This window comes from Ochotona princeps, chromosome 9, assembly GCF_030435755.1.
Source record: "Ochotona princeps isolate mOchPri1 chromosome 9, mOchPri1.hap1, whole genome shotgun sequence".
NCBI lineage: Eukaryota > Metazoa > Chordata > Mammalia > Lagomorpha > Ochotonidae > Ochotona > Ochotona princeps.
In genome coordinates, this window is record NC_080840.1 from 77,301,386 (window position 1) to 77,324,342 (window position 22,957).

Genomic DNA, 22,957 nt, shown 5'->3' on the forward strand with positions numbered 1-22,957 from the left:
TCTCATCTCAGTGTCAGTGATGGTTGATACTGTTTCTGAATTGCCTGTGTGATTTGGAACTTGGGCCACAAGTGCTTATAAAGGACAATTTGGGGGGAGGGGCCGGTGTGATAGCCTAGTGATTGAATCCTTGTCTTGCATGTGCCAGGATCCCATGTAGGTGCCACTTTGTGTCCCAGCTACTCCACTTCCCATCCAGCTCTGTTTGTGGCCTGGGAAGGCAGTGGAGGATGGCTTAATGCCTTGGGATGCTGCATCCATGTGGGAGACCTGGAGGAGGCTTCTGGCTCCTGGCTTTGGATCGGCTTAGCTTTGGCCATCGCAGCCACTTGGGGAGTGAACCAGCAGACAGAAGATCTTTCTGTTTGTTTCTCCTTTTGGTAGATCTGCCTCTCCAATAAAATAAATGAATCTTTTAATTGGATATGCTGAGACTGATGTTGTGGCACAGCATGTTAAGCTGCTGCCTGTAATTTCAGCATCCCATGGGAGTGTCTGAGTCTCAGTTGCTCCACGGCTGATCCAGCTCCTTGCTCATGTGCCTGGAAAGGCAGCAGATAGATGGTGGCTCAATGGCTTGCAACCCTGCCCCCACATGGGAAATTCCAATGAAGTTTAAGACTCTTGGCTTTGGCTTGACCCAGTTTATGGACTGCTTTGGCCATCTGGGGAGTGAACCAGCTACGAAGATCTCTTTGTCTCTGTTTCTCTGCAAGTCTTCCTTTCAGGTAAATAAATATTTTTTTAAAAGGTGGGGGGTATGCTTTCTGGTTGTTGGGTTTAAGCCTGAGGTTGTCTAATTCAGCCATATCCTCACATGTTTCCCTAAGCTCTGGTGGAACTCCTGTGCTGTGTTCTGGGATCATCATGTTAGCGTGCGCCTGTAGCTGTGGCCGTGTTGCCTGCTCCCCAGGTCCAGCCGCAGCTGTCAGGAGCACTGAGTACACACCTCCCATCTCCACTAGATAAGCACATCCCCTGACGACGATAGCACCAGGGTCCTGTTGGTTGGCAATTACACGGCACACATGTTTGCCGTCCTGCTAATTCTAATCATTCTATCATCTTGTTCCATTGTGCCTCCCACAAGGACTGAATGGCTGAGTTTTATTCTGGTGTGTGCTTTTCCACCTGTCTCTGCACGTTTATTCTCCATCCCTCCTGGCCCTGCTGCACCTGGCACGTCCTGTCAGCCCAGCTCCTTGCCCCTCCAGGGACCCTGACTCCCCTCTGCTGGGCCCTGGCTGCCTCTGCCACAACTCCTACCTGTGGGGCAGTGAGGAAGTGAAGGCAGCTGGACCTCGATCTACAAGGAGGTGGTCCATGCCCGGCACATTCACAGGGGGAGACGAGAGCTGCACTTCCTGAAGCCGGACCCTCAGTTATGGGGGGAAAACGCAGGGCAGGGACTGTCTCCATTTAGCAAGAAATAAGGAAACATGGGGGAAATGAGAGGATGGTTGGTGCACAGAGAGGGGGCTCAGTCCACGTCATTGGAACCCCTGTGCCTTTTGTCCCCAGTGGTGTGCAGTAAGGATGGTGAGGACCGTGGTGGGTGCCAGTGGAGACAAACGGGTCTGTGCCTAAAGGGGCTGCGGTGTAGCCTGAGGGGTGTGGGAGCTCCAGGGCTTCCACTGCAAGGGCTGATGGTCACTTCCCTCTGGACCTTTTTAGGGGGTGTCCCACAGGGGCAGTGAGGGGTTCAATATGAGCAGTTTTCTACCCCTGCCACCCACATGGGAGACCTGGATGGAGTTCCGAGCTCCTGGCTTCAGCCTGGCCTAGACCTGGATGTTGTAGCAATTTGGGGAGTGAGCCAGTGGGTGGAGGATCTCTCTTTCTCCCTCAAGTCTTCGTGCATGTGCGTGTGCCTGTGTGTATATCTCCCTTCTTCTCAGTTGCTCTGCCTTTCAAAAAAATAACCATTTTAAAAAGAAAATACTGATGCAACAATAGTAATAATGCTTGAGGTGGAACTACATTTTCAGAATGTTTGGAGAATTCTGTTCTTTCGCATTGAGCAGTAACATCCACCTGGCTGTAGACTGTGCGTGCCTGGTGGAATCAACCTCACCTGGGGGAGGGAGGTGGGAGCAGTCAGCTCTGGCCCCTTAAGCCCCCCGTGGCTTCTTATCAGAGTTGTCTGGCACTGTCCCTGCACATTGAGCCCAGGGCACTGGTCAGGAGGGCACAGCAATGACTTTGGGAGCAGGAGGCATGGAGGTGGCAGACAGACAGCAGACTCCCAGACTCCCAGTTTATTGTCCAGGCTACTCCCCACCAAGGGGATGGCCCTAGCTCCTAGTTTCTCAAGAGAAATGGAATAGTCTAGATTGTTTAAAAAAAAAACATGAGATCATCCAGTTTTCAAAACTGATAACTAAGCTGGGTGTTTTTTAAGACTCTGTGGCCCTCCTGAGTGCCTGTGTCCTGGCTCTGGCTGGCAGCTGCCCACATGAGGTGGGAGGCATTTTCTGTGAAAAATCACTCTCTCTCTCTGCCTCCCAAGGTGAGCCTTCCTGCTCGTGGGGAAAGCAGAGACAGAAATGTATAGAAATAGAGTGCAGGTCCTCAGCCCGCAGTGGCAGGCTCCAGTCCCCACCGTCTCCTCTGAGCATGGGGATTGCCCCAGTCCTCTGCCAGCCACTGAGCCCAGCGTTGCTGCGCTGTGCACTGGTAGTTCCTGCGGGGACTGCTGGCCCTGGGCAGTGCCTGCCAGGTGCATCCATGTGCATGTGCACACGTGAGTGTGTGCATGGGTGTGGGTGTGTCTGGGGGACACAGGGACTGCAGAGCCAAGCAACAGAAACCCAAGCAGTTGCTAAGCCCCTCTTGCTCCTGCCTGCACCCCTGCCCTGGTCCTGCTCGTGTCTCCAGCCTGCAGAGAGAGCCCTCTGTCACCTTCCAGGCTGACAACAGAGGTAGGGGGAGGCTATAGCACATGGTTAAGAGTTAGTCTCTCCAACTGTGACATGGGGACAATAATTCTTACCTGGAATGCGTGTTGTCCAACTTGGATGAGAAGGTGTGCATGCCGGGGCCTGTTGGGAGAAAGGACCTTGTATGGGGAGGCCCCATCGGTATTTCTATGAGCTGCTGTGCTGCCTCCAGAGCCAGTTGGGGCTATCCCGATGGCAGGATGTGTTTAAGAGGCTGGGAGAACAAAAGAGAAGAGTGTTTGTGGAGGTGTGGTTGGGAGTTGGGGGAGTGGGGGCAGGGCACACTACCAGCCGGACTGGCCTGGCCTCTTAGTCCTTGGCCCTACTCCCCGCCCCACCAGCTGTAGGGACACTGGGCCTGTACCCTACCCATGAGTTGGTGGAGTTATCTGTGTCCCTGGTCTTTCCTTGGACAGGGGTCCCTGAAACCAATGCAAAGGAGGTGAGGGGCACCAGGACAGTGGCACTGAGGCTGCCAACCAGGCAGGACACCAGCTGGTCAGCTTGGCTCTCCCCCTCCCCCAGGGCCCCACAAGAGGGCTGGGGCCTGGAACTGGGGTGCAGGGTGTGCTCCAGACTCAGCAGGAAAGTAGAAGGGAAGGGTGGCAGAAACCACAGCTAGGCAGACAGTGGAAGTGACGGCTTGAGCCCACGTGGCCAGGAGCTGAGCCTGCAGGGGCAGAGCTAGCCAGTGCTTACCCAGGGCAGAATCAGTGGTAGTGGGGCACCATGAGAGGGGCTCATTTGGTCCATGCATTGGTGGCAGGCTGCTGGACAGAGGCAAAGCCCTGGACAGGGGGTTCCTGGCCCAGCAGGACCCTTCTGATGGCCAAGAAAGTTGGGGTGGTGGTCATGCTGGGAAACCCACCCTGTCCATTCCAGGCTTGGGTTTCCCCAGCTACAGTGGGTGGAGACACCTGGGATGCCCATCCCCTTGGAAATGAGTGAGTTGGCAGCAGGGGGCAGGGAACGGCTCTGCTCTCACTATGGCCCTGGGTGCCTGCCTTCCCAGGGCTGGGCAATCTCAGGAAGGCCCCTGCTGAGTGGCTGGAGACTCTGTGAGGCTAAGGGGAGGATTAGCAGGGTGTTGGTTTAACCTGCCGAGTGGGAGCACAGGGCTTGGTGGCTTCCCCAGGGCTTGGTGTGCTCTGTGTAAAATGAGCACAGCAGTGCGTTCCGCTTGCTCAAGGGCGTAGGGTGCCTGGTGATCCTGGCCGCTGCTGAAGCCTGGGTCTTTCTGTTGCAGAGGCCTCTGCCAGCAGCCTGGACAGCCTGAGCCAGGCGCTGGGAATCCTGGAGGAGCGCATCAACAGCTCACGGCGGAGAGCACGCAGGCACATCACAGACGACGACTACAACATCGAGGTCTTGCTGGGTGTGGACGACTCCGTCGTGCAGTTCCACGGCAAAGAGCACGTGCAGAAGTACCTGCTGACGCTCATGAATATCGTGAGTGGGGGGCGGGGCCGGGGGGCTGGGCGGGGTCCAGCACGGGCGGGGCTGGTGGCCTGTGTGCTCTGTCCAGCTGCCTTTCCTGGTGGAGCAGGAGGTGAGTGCTGTGCTCTGAGGGCAGCCCACAGGCGAACCAAACCAAGCATCCCCTCGCCTCCTTGGGCCTTGCTCCCTGGGGAGCGAGTCTGACTTCGCAAGGGTCTGTTAGGAAGAGTCGCTTGGCCCTAGCAATCACCCATCCTCCCCACACAGGGACGTGAGCTACTAGCATGGATGCACTGTGAGTGTTGAGAGTGTGTGTGTGTGCACTTTTTCAGTCTCAGTGAAGGGCTGCTTAGCCCATAGGATCAGATGTAGCCACAACACATGCAGATTTCCCCGGAAGTTGGGTGTCCTCGGTCAGCAATGCATGAGGCTGGGGCTCATCCACCTGCCCCTGTGACAGGTGGTCTGAAACATAACCTCGGCTTTGGCAGTTAACTTCGCTCATTCCCTCATTGTAAGTTGAATGTGATCAAGCCAGCAGTGATAGCGGCAAGATTCCTAGAGAGAAGTCCAGGTGGTTGGCAGACCACGCCTCTTTTCTGGGCCACACAGATGGGTACTGACTGCTGGTTGACCACACGCTTGTGGCGAGGGGCTTGTGGCAGAAGCCGGTGCTGGTACAGGGCAGGATCCTACAGCTGAGTTTCTTGGGACTCTGCAACTCGATGGGCTCCAGGCTGGGGGAATAGGTGGTACAGAGGTTCTGGGGCACATTTGGAGCAATGAAAATTGGCTGGGACTGCAGGCCAGGGGCACAGGTGGCGGGGTGGAGGCCAGCAGGGCAAGGGCAGTGACATGCCTAGGGCTAAGGCTTCCTTTCTGCCCAGCAGGGCGGTACCCCATCCCCATCACCTAGGGAAACCAGGATGAAATTACAAGTCTTCCCCCACCCCCCCGTCTTCATCTCAAAACTCCCAGAGGCAGGAGGGGTGAGAAACACCTGCTGAGGATTCCATGGGACCCATCTGGTGCAGGGAGGCTCTCCCAGCACTGAGACCGCCGTCCCTATCCCCGACAGCCCATTCTGGTACCCCTGCCACTCCAGGCTGCTTCTCCTCTTTAAATCCAAAGAAGTAACATTTTTTTCTTTGCTTATTAAAACGTTCTATATTTAACACAGATACTGTTTTATTTACGAAGGAGCATTAGAACAAATTTATGAAAGTGTGTGCAGCTTTTTTCCCGGCGCTGAGCTATTGCCTCATTTTAACAACTGCATCACCCTGGCTGCACCATCCTGAGTGGAGCGCCCCATCTTATAGTACCTGCTGGGGGAACAAAACTCACTTCCCTTTTAGAGATGGGAGATGCCGTGAGAAGTGCTACCTCTTTACACACCTAAGTATTTCCTCAAACTCGCTTCCTAGAAGTGAAAGGGCTGACACACCAGAGCCTGCCCCAGGAGGGTCCCACCTGCGCATGCGCATCTCCCCCATCCCTCCACCACAGAGGCCTTTGTAGCTGTGACAGCACAGTTGGAGCATTTGTTGTATTTGATGGTGTTGAGGCTATAGTCTCAGGCCGTGGTGTATTTTTAAATGGACCATTTATGTGCATGTGTGTGTGTGGTTGCCCTTAACTTACTGGGATTTCAGTTTCTTTCCTGTTTCTCGGGAGAGTTTTTATTCTCAAATATGTAACCTTTTTGTCTGTTTTGTGAGCAGAAAATATTTTCCCGTTTTGTTTGGCTTCTGTTCTATTTGGATTTTTTAAATTTAATTTATTTATTTCATTTTGTTTGAGACACACACACACACACACACACACACACACAAGGAGAGAGAGATCCATCTTCCAGCTTCCAGTTCAATGCCGAAATGCTGACAATCGCCAGGGCTGGGCCAGGCTGAAGCAGGAATTGGGAATTGGGAATTCCACCTGGGTGGCAGGGGTTCCTCTGCCTGAGCCTCCTGCACTGTAAGTTAGCAGAGAGCTGGATTGGAAGTGGAGGAGTTGACACCCCAACCAGTACTCTGACCTGGGATGCAGACCCCCTCCAAGGGGTGGCTAAGCTGCTGTGCCAGACGCCCGTGGGATGGTTTCCGCCAATGGACATGCTTGTGCATGGTCTGGTTCTGCTGCTGGTCCTGATGCCCAACCTGCTTGGGTACTGTGATGGGCATTTTGTGCCCTCTTTGACCTTCACTGCATCAGTGTTAGGGGTGAGTGCCAGGGGCTGTGATTGACAGAGGGATTTCCAGGCTTTAGCCCCTGCAGCCCTGACCACCAGCTCACTCATGTCATACCCATGCTGAGCTTCAGCAGCCTGCATCTGGAGTGTCTGCAGAAGGGAAGAATGAAGGGCGCACTCCCAGGGGCCAGACTCCTGGGTGGCATCTGTTAGGACTTGGTGCAGCATCTGGCCAGACCACCAGGATATTGCCCATGTCCCGGCCCCTCCCCCTTTGGGGAGCACTGGCTCATGGGCAGAGCAGGTACAAAACTCCTGGGTGGCATCTGTTAGGACTTGGTGCAGCATCTGGCCAGACCACCAGGATATTGCCCATGTCCCGGCCCCTCCCCCTTTGGGGAGCACTGGCTCATGGGCAGAGCAGGTACAAAACTCCTGGGTGGCATCTGTTAGGACTTGGTGCAGCATCTGGCTGCCCCCAGATCACCAGGATGTTAGCCGGGTCCCATCCCCTCCCCCTTGCGGAGCACTGGCAGAGCAGGTACAAAACTCCTGGGGCTGGCACAAAATGAAGAGACAGGAGCTCCTGTATGAAAGATGGGGGAAATGCTGTGAAAAGCATAAATAAATCAAGCCTCTTTCTGTCTCCCTCAGTCTCTCTCTGAACCTCTCAAGGGCTTGAAATTGACTTTTTAATATCTCCCCGCGTCAGGAAGACCGGAATTTAAAAATTGCGATCATGTATTTTGCTGTTCATCTTCCTGTTAGGCCATGCCTGTTCTATATGCAAGTATGAGAGCCTTTGGCTTATATTCAAAATCGCCAGGATTAGGCAAATTTGTATTTCATAGTTCATCCCCAGAGGGTACACCTCAAACCAGGCTGATGGACTGGAGCCAGAAGGCCAGGTAGGGGGCAGGAGAAGAGGATATCCCTCCCCTCCCCACAGCTCCAAGTGACTACCCCTTCAGGTCCTGGCTGCTTGTAGGGTGGGCTGGCACAATGCTGGGACCCCCTAACAAGGCAGAGTGCACTCTGTGGGATCTGACAGCTGCTGGGCCCCCTCCTGCCAGCCACGCAGGATACACATGTGACCCTGTGTCCTGCCCAGGGTGTAACCCTATTCCCAGGGCACATGGTTAAGGCAGAGTCATTGTTCCCACGTGCTGCCTGCATACACTCAGTACCTCGCCTGTGTCGACACAGGCGACACAGGCCCAGACTGGCTACCCACCAGGTGTGCCCACTCACTGTGAGCCGAGGGTGGGAGGGAGCCACTTCTGTGCCCTGTCCTGGAGAAGCCATGGGTATGGTTGCATATGCTGGGGGCAGTGCCAGCCGTCTAGCCTGCTGGTGCATTGTGGTAGGATTTTACTTGCAAGGCACATGAAGCAGTCGAGGGGAGCAGATGGAGTGCAGCAAGTGTGCATGTAGGATCCTCTTGTGTTGTCTTCCCAGGTCCTTCAGCAGGGAGTTAGATCAGAAGTGGAGCAGTTGCTGAGATTTCAGGTTCTACAAAGCCCTAGAAAAGTGTCAGTTCCGACTGCTGCCCTTGCAGGCAGCCCCCACTCAGGCCCACACTCAGCTTCTGGAACCCCACAACCGTAGGCCAGCCAGTGGCAGCTGGACAGATGTGTCATCTTTCCATCCACAGTGCCACAGTGCCGCAGCTTTCCTCAGGTCCAGAGGAGAGAGGGCAGCAATTGCCTGCCCCTGTCCTGCCCTGTGATGGGGCAATGGGTGCTGCCCCCAGGGTTACTGTGAGCCTCCTGGGGGTTGGACAGCAGGGCAATTCAAACGTTAATTTTATGTGACATGAACCTGAGCATATCACTGAGATAAAGCCAGTTTCCTTGAATTCTTTGAGATACACTGGAGACTCTAAAGCAGAACTGCTACACAGTCACCCTAGGGCCCAAACGTGGCCCTTTCATGTGTGGTTGTCCATAAAGTTTCATTAGAACACACCAGGCCCACTCACTCGGTTGTGGATTGCCTGTGGCTGCTTTTGGGGTGCAGAAGCAGAACTGCAGTAGACACCATGTGGTCCTCAGAGCTTCCACTGTCTGGTGCTCTAAGGAAGCCTGCATGCTTAGTGCCCACCCCATGGTGTGGCCTGGGTGCCCAGAATGAGCGCAGCAGGGAGTCGCTGAGCAGAGGATCTGCATGTACTGGGCTTGGCAGGATGCCTGAGTCCTAACTTTGTTCCTTCCCTGACAATGTACCCTCCATTTCCTGAACTCGGTTTCCTCCTTTTTTTATTTTTAAGATCATTTATTTGGAAAGCAGAGTGTCAGAGAGAGAGAGAGAGAGAGAGAGAGAGAGAGAGAGAGAACAGGGCAAAACACACTGAAGGAGAGAGATTTTCTGTCAGCTGGTTCACTCCCTCAAATGGACTGCAACAGCCAGAAATGGACCAGGCTGTAGCCAAGAGCTCCATCTGGGTCTCCCACAGGATATAGGAACCCACGCACATGGGCCATCCTCCTCTGCCTTCCCAGGTGCATTAGCAGGGAGCTGGATCAGAAATGGAGCAGCCAGCACTCAAACCAGCGCCTATATGGCATGTCAGTACTGCAGACGGTTGCTTTACCCACTGTGCCACAGTGTAGACTCCATTAGCAACCATTTTAAAACAGCCAAGCAAGACAAGTAGATTCCCCAGCTGGGTCCACTGCTTGTGCTCCTCTGCTGCTGGGCAAGATGGGGATCTTCTGTGCTCTTTGACTATTCCTCACCTGCCTGAAGCCCAAGGTCCATTCTCTGCACAGTGTTCTCTGAAACAACTTCTGTCCAATGAGTGATGGCTGTGCATGCCAGGTCCAAAGCACTTCCTTTTTTCTCATTGAATCCAGAAGTTAGCCTGGACTCGAACACCCTTGCCAGAGTTCACAAACCATCAGAAAGCTGATGGCACAGCTTCCCCACAGCTCACAAGGACCAGGGGCAGGCAGTGGGGGGACAGAAGAGAGTGGCCCCGAGAAGCGGCTACCAGTGCCCCTGGACACAGGTCTCCAGCTCTGCATTCAGAGGCAAACATCTCTGAAACCAGACTCTAAAACTTGAGTTCCCTAAGATACTAAGGGCAGGGGTGGGGTGGAGTGGGATACAGAAGCCCTTCATCTATCCCAGGTGCCAGGGGCACATTTGGGTTTGGGCCTGACCATGGCATGGGATGGAGAATTCTGAGCAAAAGTTCCCTCTGCATCCTCACTCTCAGCTTCCCAAGGCCCTGGGACTCCATGGTTTTATGGGCTGCACCGGTGGGTGAGTGGATGTTCCTGGCGGTGTTTCTGTTCTTCATGCTTACCCTGCTGCCCGGGAGCCCACTGGACATGCAGCTGTGAGGGCCAGCGGTCTGCAGGATGAGTGAGGTGGGTGTCCCTGGCTGAAGTTGCAGGGAGCAGTGGGCACAGGTTGGGAAGAGGGCTACAGGTGAGGCCCTGCCTTCTACCACCCTAGATGTCCCCCTGGGTTTCAACCACTTGTGGTCAATCAGAAACAAGCAGGCCCAACTGTTGTCAGATCAATTTTTTCCCCCTCTGAGAACATGGAAATACAATTTTCATGGGAAATCTAATTATCTTCCAATACAGGCAACAAATTGAAATTAAGAACCCAGAAGGCACAGGTGGCTTTGAATGGCTCAGAAAGTTGGCTGTATGGATTGCCGCAGCTTTCCTCAGGTCGAGAGGAGAGAGGGCAGGGACTGCCTGCCCCTGTCCTACCCTGTGATGGGGCAATGGGTGCTGCCCCCAGGGTTACTGTGAGCCTCCTGGGAGTTGGACAGCAGGGCAATACCCAGCAGAACATCTCTGGCAGTACCCTATCCTTGGTCAGTCCCAGCAATCCCCAAGGCCCTGGCCTGGGGTACCAGTGTGTGTGAGATGTGCCTGGCACCCTAGGGGCTGGATGCCAGGGAGGGCATGACAGAGTTACCATCAGGAACTACACCTGAAGAAAGAGTGGCCTGGAGTTAGGGGTCTCCGGGTCCAGAGCCCACCCCTCTGTCTGCCGCTCACCCTGGCAGTGGCACAGCAGGACAAGGAGGTGCTCCTGGAACTCTCTCCCACTGCCTTAGCCCAGGGGTCTTCTTTCCCAGGGATGTCACTGTAGTGGGTGGAGCTCCTGCCAGAGCACAGAATGTCCCCCGACTGTTGCAGTATGATGGATGAGAATGCTGGAATCCATCCTCTGCCTAATCCTGCCCCCACACCCACTCATCTTGGCCCCTTGCAGCCTTCCTCCAGCATGGGGGCATTACTGACCTCAGGACCCCGCCACTTCCCTCTGTCTCCGTGACCCTCGTATATCTCCCCTCAGCTGCCCCATCCATGGTGTCCTCACCCTCCCACGTATGCAACACATGGCACCCCCCTTTTTAGCACCACCTTTTGTTTTAGATTTCTTTATTTTTATTTGAAAGGCAGAATTGAGTTCCAAAGGGAAAGAGAGACACAGACAGATATCTTCCATCTGCTGGTTTATTTCCCAAATGGCCATGACCACAATAACCAGAGCTGGATTGGTCCAAATCCAGGGGCTTCTTTTGGGTCCCCGATGTGGTGAAGGGGCCCAAGGCCTTGGGCCTTCCCAGGCTATAAACAAGGAGCTGTTTATGGTAACTGGAGCAGCTGTGCCTCGAACCGGTGCCCATATATGTTCCTGGCATTGTAGGCAGTGGTTTAGCCTGTTATGCCACAGTACCAGCCCCCCACTGCACGTTTGAGCGAAACTTTCCTAAATGTTGGAAATGCCCAGTGGGGCTCACATGCCCCAGGGTAGTGGGGTGAGCTGCAAAGCCGTAAAGGACCAAACACCCTCCACGCACCCCCGTCTGCCTCGTGGCATCTTTCCCCACTCCACTGACAGCTGAGACAGGAAGCTGGAGAGCAACCCGTCGTTGGCCTCCCTTGGGGAGCTGGTGGTTGTCAAAGCAGGAGTTAGTGTCCCAGTGGACAAAAAGGGCTGGGCGTCATCACTCCTTGGTGACAGATTGAGATGGCTATGCAGCTCATCTCGTGCGGGCTCCTGTGGGGAGGTGACAGCTGAGCCAGACAAGCAGACAGGCCACGAAGCGCCACACTGGCTTTCTCAGGCGGGGCTGATGATAGCTGTCATTCCGGCCCAGCTGCCTCCCAGGCAGCTGCCTGTGCCAAGGCAGAGGCCAGCAACCCTGGCTCCGGCTCCCTTGCCTGGGGAGGTGGAGGGGGCTCTCGGTGGAGTATTGGGGTGAGCCTAGAGCTTGCATGAAGGCACTGCAAGTTTCATTTCACATCTAGAAAGGGTCTCCCGACCTAATTGATCTTGCTTTGTTGGCCATGGGCTCAGCACGTTGCCAGCAGATTGATGAAGGCTCAGAGCAACCACAGATCCACAGGACCCAGAGTCTCAGGGATTTCCTGACCAGCGGGCCCCCGTGACCACTGAGGTGGTGAGGCGACGAACCACCAGGGACAGTTTGGTTGAACATGTTTCTTTATTGTAAAGCAAGCACAAGCTTATATAGACTAAGAAGGGGGAGACAGAAGGGTGTCTTCCGACAGTCTTCCCACACAACAATGGCTCTGTAATTGGCTAGAAGGCAGCTCTGTGTCTCTGGACCCTCCAATCATGTCACAGATTATGTACAATAGTCATGGTTGGCAGGTGAGCTGTGGATTACGTATACCAGGTACGCTGGCATGTAACACAGACCACACCTGACTTCTCAGATTTGCTTATCAAGGGAGTCCCAGCACAGCTCGTCCAGTGATGGAGAGAGTGGGGTGCAAACCACCACTCTCATCTGTATGACCAGTGAACAGGCCAGGTTGAGGTCTCAGTTATCCAAAACCATTGCCAGGAGTTTCCCCGGGGAAACGATATGCCGTGTGCTTATGACCTCCCATATAGGCCAAGCAGGCAGAGATCCAGGGGCGATCTCCCACACCAGAGAAGACGTGCAGTCCACCTGTCAGGGAGACAAGGTTCAGTGCCACACTGTATATCCCTGGGCAGGGCACAGGGACTCCAAAGTCACAGGAATGCACCCTTTTTAGCCTCAGCAGTTTTGAAAATTGTTTCATGGCTTCTCCTACCTGATGCTCCCACCCCCAGGGAGAACTGCTCTGTTTCTCTGCCTTACTGAAGCAGTGTGTGACGATGTTCTCTTGTGGTGGAGACTGGCACAGCCTCCGGCAGGGCAGGGTTGGGTGATGAGGGGCAGCTGTTATTTCTTGGGTCGATGACATTCATGGGTGAAGGCAGGCAGCCAGTTCTGGACCCAGCTCTCATGGGAAAAAACACCACCCACTTACCCTAGCACGGCAAGGAAGAGAGACCCTGGCAGCCCAAGGCACGGTCAGCACCCCATGCCTAGCTGGATAAGTGGTCACCTTGGGATTGGCAGCAGATTGATATTTTCCAAGAAGGGGGTGAGGGAGATGTCATTGCCTACAGAGGGAACAGCCTGTGCAAATGGGAGGGCAGGCATGACCTGGGGTCATGGGAAGGGGTGGAGGGTGGGTCATTGGTGCCAAGGCTGCATGGGAAGCTTGCTTGATTCATGTGAAGGGTTGAAAAGGAGCTTGGTCCTGAAGCCTTTGAGGGAGGAGACAGGCAGGTGGTTAATCTGCCAGTGACTAGAGGGGTATCACCTGCTTGGGAACAGTATCTGGGTTAGCATGGCTGTCTTGGGACACAATGGGATCAGAGCAAGTGTCTGCTGAAAATAGCATGGTGGTCAGCATAGAAATGTGGGCAACAAGGCCCACAGGCAAGGTGGGGTTGATGGTTCATGGGCAGGCACAGCCTTTCTGCCCCCTCCCTTCGGTTCTGGGTTTCAGGACGGGACCCAGGATGGGCCAACAGCTGAAACCCAGGTGGACTGAGTATAGCTTCCCACACACAGCTCCAGTGTCTGACCCACTGTGTGCCATGGATTGTAAACATGTGGCCTTCAGTCTGTTGTGGACCTCAGCATCTTGTTTATTTCGGGTTTTCCCCTACAGAGGTAGGAATTTCAAGCAGAGGCACACTACAGTGCACAAGGGAGAGCAGGGAGTGAATGCACATTCACCCGTGGGTGGGGGCCCACCCCTCATGGAGGGAGCACGGGAGGGGCCTCAATAAGCAAGAACCAGAAACCAGAAAGCCAAAGGGTCTCTGCAGAATGTGTCTGTCCCTTTTAGGGGATAGGGGGCAGTGTCCTACTTCAATATGCAAATGAGGTTGAGCTGGGGTGATGTTTTCTGGGAGTTTCCTGGTGTTTCCCTCTGGAGTTTAACTTCCTGATGGCTTTCATAGCGTTCCCCCTTTTGTGGTCCTGGATGAGACCCCAAGTGTGTCATGGGAAAGTGGGCATACTTGATTGAAAAGCAACAGGGTGGTGGTAAGTGTAGCACTGCACAGAAATTCGGATCAAAAAATTCTTCTGCCTTAATGCATTCCTACCTAACTCCCTGGCTAGCACACTCTCACCAGATCATGAAAAAGCTTTAAGTGAGGAACTATCATCAGTCCCATTTCACAGATGTGAAAACCGAGGTCCCAAGAGGTTAAGTTAGAGGTAAGATCCTGAGACAGGATCACAGCAAAGCTCTCCCTGGACCGCATGCTTATAGTGAGGTAACTACCCCAACCCTCTGCTAACCCCCAAAAATTCAGGAGAGGGAGAGGAGCAGCTTCTTGCATCTGCTGTTCTGGTGTTGCCCACAGCTGCCTGCTCACTAGATATCCCTGAGTTCCCCCTGGGTTCTGGGCACTGCCCGCATGTTTGGGAGGTAAGTGTCCTGGTCCCCACACTGGGACACCCACAGTAGTATCCTGGGGCCCTACAGTGTGCACAAGGGGGGAGAAACAGGCACAGATCTCCCCTGAGAAGTCAGGCGGTGGGGGACATGATGGAGACCGCATCCCTGCTTGTCTGGCCTGATGCTCCAAGCAGTGGTCAGGGTCCTGTTGACCCTTGCATTGCCTCGGAAGCACTTTCTGAGAAAGGCGAGCATTAGGGAGATGTGCACAGGGCTGTCGGGTATGATTGCATCCCTGCTGCCTGTCTTTCCCTGCACGCTTGCAGGGAGCTGGCAGCCCTAGCTGCCCTTGCATGCCTCTCTGCCTCCTCGCCTCCTTGCCTCCTGAGGGTCCCACAGAGGATGCTTGTTCTGAGGGCTCCCACAGCAGCCTGGGCTCACAACCTGCAGACCCCGTGCCTGGCTTGCTCCCTGAGAGGCCAAGACTGCCTCCGACTGTCCACAGCTCCTCTCTGCAGAGTAGTTGAGAACTTTCCTGAAGGTTGGAAGAGGGGAGGGTAACCGCAGCCTTCCTGCTCTGGCCTGGGCTGGCTCTCTGCCCTGTCTGTGTCCCTTCCCCTGAGTCCCCTCTGTCCCTGGCCACCTTGGTGAGGAGTCGGGGCAACCCAGCAACGCCCCCCCCATGGAACTCCACCACCCAGGAAGCAAACTTTCACATTTGCATGCAGTGCCATGTCCTTCCTTATTGTGGATTCCAGAGCAGAAACTTGGCTGCGTCTTCGCATAAGCAGAGATGCATTACCATGTATTTCCCCCAACAAGAAGGCCCTTGGCCTCTCTGCAGAAAAGGTCTGCGGCTTTGAACGTCTTCCCCAAGGTTTCAAGATTCCAGGATCAATTTCTCAGCAGAGGCTCAAGGACATCATCTCCCAGGGCTGCCCCTCCCTCCCGCTGCAGAGACAGGCAGTGGGGCTGGCTGGCTGGCTTGGGGTGGGGGAGGGGAGGCATTTCATTGGGGCCTCAGGGACCCTGGCAAGCCTCATTTTGCCCAATTCCTATTGCTCCACATGCTCTCAAGGACGCACTTGCTCATCCATGCACTCAGCCCCTCTTTGGTGACGACCGGGGGTGTGCTGAACACTGTGACTGCAAAGGTCCTGGAGAGGGGGCAAGTTCCCGTGCTTGGAGCCGCACCCAGGCCTTGACACTGGTACCGCGGTCCATACTCCAAGACTGGTGAGAAGGCCTTAGAGCAGTGAGAATTTTGCTCCTAGGAAACAGACTTCTTGCTCTGACATTTTTTTTCCTTCTTCTTTTCAAATCACTCTTCAGCTATCTGAAGAATTTAGGGCTGGAGGGGGAGAGACAATTCCGGGCTAAGGCAACAGGCTTTGGGAAGGGGGCCCACCTGGTACCGAGGAGCCAGCGCTGCAGGGAAGGAAGGAAGTGGAGGAGGGAAAAGCCAGCCAGGGCCAGGTGAGAGGAGGAGCTCCCCAGCCTGGGCTAGAACTGCTCCAGAAGAAAGGCCCAGAGCAGCAAGGCAGCCTCTGGAGGCACAGGCTGGCTGAGGAGGGCAGTGGGCAGAGCACAGCTGCTGGTCCTGTTGCCTTCTGTCCCTTGCCGCGTGTTTGGCTACCTCTGTCTGATGTCTGCATGTACTGGGCATTTTACTGCCAGTTCCAGGGGACTGAGGGCTTCCTTAAGTCAGTGAAGAGCTGCCTTCTGCTGCTGAGCCATCAAGTGTGGGCTTGGAGGCCAGCCGCGGGGAGATGCCCTGTCCGTGAGTGCCCATGCCCGGGGACAAGGAGAACACCTGGAACCAGCTGCTCAGTGGTCAGCACACGGGGGTCCAGCCTGGCTGCCTGCAGGTGGGAGCTCCACCGGCCCGTGGGGGAGGCCTGACACCCTGGGCTCTGCCCCTCTCCAACAGGATGGGGTCCAGGGAGTTACCTTTGATGTGTCCATCTTGTCCCAGGGTCTTGGCACTAAGCAGAGTGGCTAGAAACAGGCTTACCTTGCTTTGTGTCCTGCTCCCTGGGTAGGAAGTATCTACTTGGTGGCTCCTGGCATGGAATCCCATTTAGAAGTCCTTACCCAGCCCCTGTGCCCCTGGGGTCTGGCCTCAGAAGTTCCCTCCGAGGGGTAGGATCCCCCAAGAGCCCCCGAGTGCAGACTGGAGCTGTCTGCTATACCGCTGAGTGTGTTCAGAGGGCCAGGCTATGAGCGTCCCATGCAGCAGCTTGCTCACCGTCCCAGACCCCTGCCTGCTCCCTGCTTCTGACCTCAGGACTTCCGTCCATGCTGCTGCCCTCAGAAAGACCATCTCGGTCTCTTTTCCTCAGCCCTCATGACATGCCAAGTCCTCAAGGACCCCCTACATTGCCCCCATGCTCCTGGCGGCTTCCCCACACACCCTGCAAAGCCCCCCTCCACCCCGAGGGTAGAGCAGTGTCCCTCTCCACAGCAAAGAGCACTGCAGGCACAGGTGCCTTTTGTGTGTGCTGCCGCCAGTCCCAGCACAGAGGACCAGACGGCCTGGCAAGGTGGACTCTGCCTGCTCCCGTTCAGCAGCCCTTAGAGGACTTGCCAGATGGGCTGGAAGTTAAGCTCAGAGCCAGGATACTTGGATCCGTGGCTTCCACCTGTGTGGATCCTACCAATCACTGCTGGAAAGGATTGGAGGGGCAGCATTGAGGCGCAGAAGATTAGCCACCACTTGCATTTAAACCACATATGCTTCATTGCGATGGGAGCAGCGAGACTGGCAGCGATTCAAACCTGTTGAACTATCAAAACTGCTTGAGCAGGACCCTCAGAGCATGCCTCACATAGGGGACCTGGGGTGGGTGGGAGGCTGGGTGGGGTTTTTCCCTTTGTTTCTCCCCTGACCCCAGATACAGGAGAAAAATGATGATATTAGTGTGGAAACAATGGTCTTACCCACTTTCCTGTAGCCCTTGACCCTTTGTACCTTAATCAACTAAAAAAGATTATTAAAAATAATAATAAAAATAAAGTTTCATTGGGAGTACAAAAAAATAAAATAAAATAAACCACGTATGTGAATGCCAGTTCAAGTCCCATCTGCTCCACTTCCAATCCAACTTCCAATTAGTGCACCTGGTGTATTAACAGCAGCCAATGGTCTGAGTGCCTGGACTCCTGCCACCCGATAGGGAATTCCGAATAAGCTCCAGGCTTCCGGCTTTGGTCATTTAGGCTGTAAACCAGTATATGGGAAGGTCTTTTTTTGTTCTCTCTGTCACTCTGTCATTCAAATACATAAAATGAATCCTTTTTAAAATATGAGTTTATTTTAGTTCTTTAAAAGTTTATTTTTATTTGAAAAGCAGAATTCCATAGAAAGAAGGACAGACAGAGAGAGGTCTTCCATTTGCTGGTTTACTTTTCACATGACTGCAATGGCCAGAGCTGGGCTGATCAGGAGCCAGGAGCGTCTTCTGGGTCTCCCATGCAGGGGTCCACGGACTTGGGTCATCCTTTGCTGCTTTCCCAGGTCACAAGCAGGTAGCTGCATTGGAAGTGGAGCAGGCAGGACACAAACTGGTGTCAGTACATGATGCCAGTGCCACAGGCAGAGGCTTGGTTTGCTATGCCACTGCACTGGCCCCTAAAGAAATAATTAGCTTAGAACAGTTGCCTCTGAACTGCACATTTTGTATAGACCTTTGCTTTGTCCTCATTCGCTTGATGATACAATACAGCACAGCAGTTTCCTACAGGTTGCCCAGGCCATTGTAGCAGGTATTGCTAGTCATTCTGGAGCTGATTTAAAGTTTAAGGAGAAGACTGGTGCCATGGCAAATCAGGTTAAGTCTCTGCCTGCAGTGCCAGCACCCCATATGGACTCCAGTTTAGCTGTTCCACTTCTCACCCAGCTTCCTGTTAATGCACCTGGGAAAGCAGCAGAGGATGGTCCAAGTCCTTGGCCCCTGCACCTGCCTGGGAGACCCGTAAGAGGTTACTGACTGCCAGCTTGGACCAGCCCAGCTCCAGCCATTACAGCCATTTAGGGAGTCAACCATCAGTTGGAAGAGCTCTGTCTTTTCTTCTCTCTAACTCTGCCTCTCATAGAAAAATTAATAAATCTTTAAAAAAAAACTAGATGAAGTGTGTGGGTTTCATGCAAACAACACATACATTTTCTATGCAATGTGTGTCTGGGAGCCCTCTCAACCATAGACACCAGGGGTGATGGTGTTGCCTGGGATGTTTGTTCCTTAGTAACTCAGGAGACACCAAGACCTGGCAGGGGCTCTGAAATCTGTCTCCACCCAGGTGGGGACACCACAGCTGCCAACAGCAGTAGCCATGCAGTGTTGTCTGCTGGGGGCAGGACCACACCACCTGGGCTGCCAGGTTTTGAAGGAAAGATGTAATTCAGACAGCCAATACAGGGCTTGAATCCCTGTCTAGGCTTTTGCTCCGGATGAAGAATCCTGGGGCTGGACCTGAGAGTGACTCTGGGGACATCCAGGGCAGCAAGCAGGAGAGGGGTGTATGGAAGGAGATGTGGGCCCAGAAGGGCAATGCTTGGGGGGGTGGGCACTGCTGACTACAAGCTGGTTGTCTTTCAGGTCAATGAAATCTACCACGACGAGTCCTTGGGGGCCCACATCAACGTGGTGCTGGTGCGGATCATCCTGCTGAGCTATGGGAAGGTGAGTGAATACCCAGAGCATCAATCCCACAGCCTCTGCCCCACGGGATGCTGAGGCCCTGTCTGGACACGACCGCCCTTAGGGGACATGAATGTTGGAGGAAGGATGTGCAGTGTCATGAGAGGCCATGGGGCAGCTGGTGCTTGCCAGGAGGCCCCAGGGTATGGTGGGCTAGCAGATAGGAACCGCCTACTGTGGAAAGTCCTGGGTGCCCCAGGCTTCAGTAGCCCACCTGCAGGATTTTGTTGGGCCCTGGAGGAAGGGCTGTGCTATGTCCTGAGGGGCCACAGCGCAGCTGGTGGCCTGGGTGAGGCAGACTGGTGGATAGGAACCTGCTGTGGAACATCCTTGGGGTCTTAGGCCTCAGCGGCCCCCCTGCAGGGTTTCAGTGGGCCTTGGAGAAAGGGCTGTGCCCCTGAGTGTGCTGCTGATGGACAGTGGCTCAGCATGTGAGTCCTGTAGAGGACTGGCTGGGGATCTGGACTGGCATGGGCCAGTTTGCTGAAACTGTTTGCTGTGTCTAGGCACTGGCTGACCCTGAGAGAGGCTGTCCCTGTAGGGTCAGTGAAACCCCCAGTGTCAAAGCATCAGGCCACATGGCTACCCAATCCCTCACTGAGCGTTGTGCCACTGCCTTCAGTCTCTGCCCTCCTCTCCTCCTGCCTTACGGGTTGGCCCCCACTGTCCTACCCTACCCCACTTCTCTTGTCCTACCCACTTCCTCTTGCTCCACCTACCTCCTCTTTCTGTTTCTTAAATTATTTTTATCATTTTCCATGATTTGTAGTATAGGGAGTCCCCTCTTTTTCTCCCCTTTCTTCCTCCCTATTGTATCTTCTCATTTTTCCCCTATTTTATTTACAGTAATATAGTCCTTTAGTAACAGTTAACATTTTGCTATTTATGTGTATCAGGGCTTGGGTATAGGCAAAGGTAGTATTGAAATATATTTGTCAATATACATTTAGCTGTTTCCCTGGGAGGTCTCCTTTTACTCAGGAGCAGAGATGCCTACTGCAAGCTGTCTTCACTTCTCAGCATACTAGTCTCCATTATTCAATTCATCCATGAGAATACACACACACACATATATACTAGTTCACCTATATATCTATTTGTTTTGCATTTTGTATGAATCCTGTGTTATATCAGAGAGAACATACGGTATTTGTTCTTTTGGGATTGGCTTATTTCAATGAGCCTAATGGTCTTCAATTGGGACCATTTTGTTGCAAATGGTAGAATTTCATTCTTTTTAGTGGCTGAGTAGTATTCCATGGAGTAGCTGTACCCACAGTTTCTTTAGCCATTCCTCTTTCAATGGGCATTTGGGTTGTTTCCCTGTTTTCACTATTGTGTATTATGCTGCTGTAAATATAGGTTGCATGTCCTTTTTTCACTATTGTGTATTATGCTGCTGTAAATATAGGTTGCATGTCCTTTTTTCATATGCAGATTTCACTTCATATGAATATATTTCCAGCTATTACCTCCTGCCATTTGACTTAGAGGCCTCTGTCCCAGCTGTATGTGGATTTGGGTCTGGACTTAGGGGGCAATGGCTTGGGATGCTGAGGAAGGGCGGGCCTGGGCAGTGGCCAGCAGGGACTGCATTTAGCCTGGATCCGCTTCATCCCCAGGGTACAGGGCAGGTGTGCGACATGACAGCCTATTTCCCAGATAGGAGCCCAGTCCCCGAGGGTCAGCCGCAGTGATGATTGCCACAAGACCCTTCTCCTGGCAGAAGAGAAGTATCCAGGCACATTGGTCTGCAAGAAGCAGCTGTGAGGACTGCCAGGCCCAGCCTCCTCTGCAGGTGTGACCAGGACAGCGAGCTGTAGGGCCTTCTGTCCCCATGGGTGTGACCCAGCCAGGACAGCGACCTATGGAGTACTCTGCCCCAGCAGGCTGGTCTGTCCCAGTGACCCTGCCCTTCTCAGCTCTTGCAGCCCCAACCAGGCTCCTCTGGCATCTTAGGAACACTCTGGTTTCTGGTGGGCCTAGTTACAACCCTTGGCAAATTTTTTTTATATCAAATTATTTGTATTTGAAAGGCAATTACAAAGAGAAGGAGAGATAGAGAGGTAAAGAAGAGATCTTCCATCCGCTGGTTCACTGCTAAAACAACTGCAATAGCCAGAGCTGGGCTAGGATGAAACTGACACAGGACAACCAGAGTCCTGAGGTCCAGGTGCTCCACCACAGTGCTGGCCCCTCAAGGTTTATACTTTAGGTCTGCAAATATGTCTTTCTTCCCCTTCATACTTCCTTGTCTTGGATTTGTGCCTAGGAATCCCCTGATGTTCAATATCTTGGGTCAGGTGCTTCTGGGGCAAGCTCCCTGTGCATGGTGAAGAGCATCAGGGTTCATCCATCTGGATGGAATCCTCTCCTCAGGTGGCAAACATGCTGCAGAGCTAACTTTGGGAAATGCCAGCTTGGGGGCCGTCGAGGGCAGCCGTGTTGCTGTGGCTCTGGGAACTCAAGAGGAAATTAGTACTGGCAAAGGGCATACAGCGCTGTCACCGATCTGGGTCCAGAAGACCCCCAAGAATGAGTACACAGCTTGTCCAGCCAACAGAGGAGGACAGTGAGCCAGCCAGGTGCCACCAAGCCACGCGGTCACAGGAGTGTGTTCAGAGAACTGCACCATTGCGCACCTCTGTTGGGTGGCCAGCACAGTATGTCCCTAACACTAGACAGAGGCCCGTCGCTGGGACATGGAGCCTGCCGGACCACCGTGCCCTGAATGGTCCCTAAGTGACAGCTGTGTCCTGGTGCAGGCAATGGCCCGATGAAATACTTGCATACAAGACCTGGCAAGCCCTGGTTTTAGCCACGTGTCCTTGATGGTAATCAGCAGAACTGTGAAGTATCTGGAGTGGTCCTAATAAGACAAACATGGGGTCTTACAGGAAGAAAATTGCACTTTGCTCATGATGGGAGAAAAAGTGGAAATAAGTGAAATGATATAGCTATTCCTCATAAGGAGACTAGGTGTGATAGAGATGTTGATTTTTTCCCAGATTAAAAATTGGAAATTTGATGAAGTGACTCCAAGGTTTATTTAGAAATATGAACCATCAAGAATGGCTGGGAAATCTTTGAAAACCAAGCAAACAAAGAGATTTAGTTCAAATGTCATGAAGTGAAGGTAATTGGAATAAGATTGTATTTGCATGGGAATTAACATATATTTCACTTGAATTAAATAGATAACTGAAAACAGTCCCCACAGATAACCTAGCATAGGGTAAATGTAAATGGAGGGGGTATACATAATATAAATAAATGTGATAAATACAAATCTAATAAATAATAAAGCATCACATACAATCCAGTAAAACATACAACCACACAAATATAGACCCAAGATATTGAACATCAGGGGATTCCTAGGCACAAACCCAAGACAAGGAAGTGTGAAGGGGAAGAAAGACATATTTGCAGACCTAAAGTATAAACCTTGAGGGGCCAGCACCGTGGTGTAGTAAGCTAAGCCTCCACCTTTGCCACCAGCATCTCAGCAACAAGATAGCTGGCTGCACGTTCTTCCACATGCAAACACCAGAAACAGGCCACACTGTGCAGCAACCAGGCTCTGGTCAAAGAGCTGGTGACCCATACCCTTGTGGTGCTGTGTCAGGCTCCAACCCACCGCCTCTTCCAAGCATGATGCGTGGTCCCCAGGGAATGGTCACCATAGAAAGCCCGGCTTGTTGTTTGTTTGAAAAGTGAGATATAAGTTTACAATGTGATCTCAATTTCATGCACAAATATTTACACAGGACAAACTGGAAAAAGTACAGGAAATGTTCACTGCCTTTGTCACGGGCAGGGTACTGAATCTCCAGTTTCTTCTTGTGCTTTACTGGATTTTCTTTCTTAGGAAGATCAAACATGTTCTTATGTAAGGGAAGCAATGTGTTCATGAAAGCTTAGTTTATCTATTTAAAAATAATGGTTGAAAGTGAG

At 53.1% G+C, this 22,957-nt stretch overlaps 1 protein-coding gene across 4 annotated transcripts in view; it reads left to right on the top strand.

Annotated features, from left to right (window-relative positions):
- Positions 1 to 22,957, top strand: part of ADAMTS2 (ADAM metallopeptidase with thrombospondin type 1 motif 2) — a 181,999-nt gene that overhangs the window by 108,600 nt on the left and 50,442 nt on the right. For all 4 annotated transcript variants that reach the window (XR_009246108.1, XM_058668836.1, XM_058668835.1 and 1 more), the window contains exons 4-5: positions 4,186 to 4,388; positions 18,899 to 18,982. Coding sequence is in view for 3 of the 4 variants with exons in the window: in XM_058668836.1 (XP_058524819.1) it covers positions 4,186 to 4,388; positions 18,899 to 18,982 (287 nt within the window). In the remaining variant the exon portion in view is untranslated. The remainder of the gene's footprint in view (positions 1 to 4,185; positions 4,389 to 18,898; positions 18,983 to 22,957) is intronic.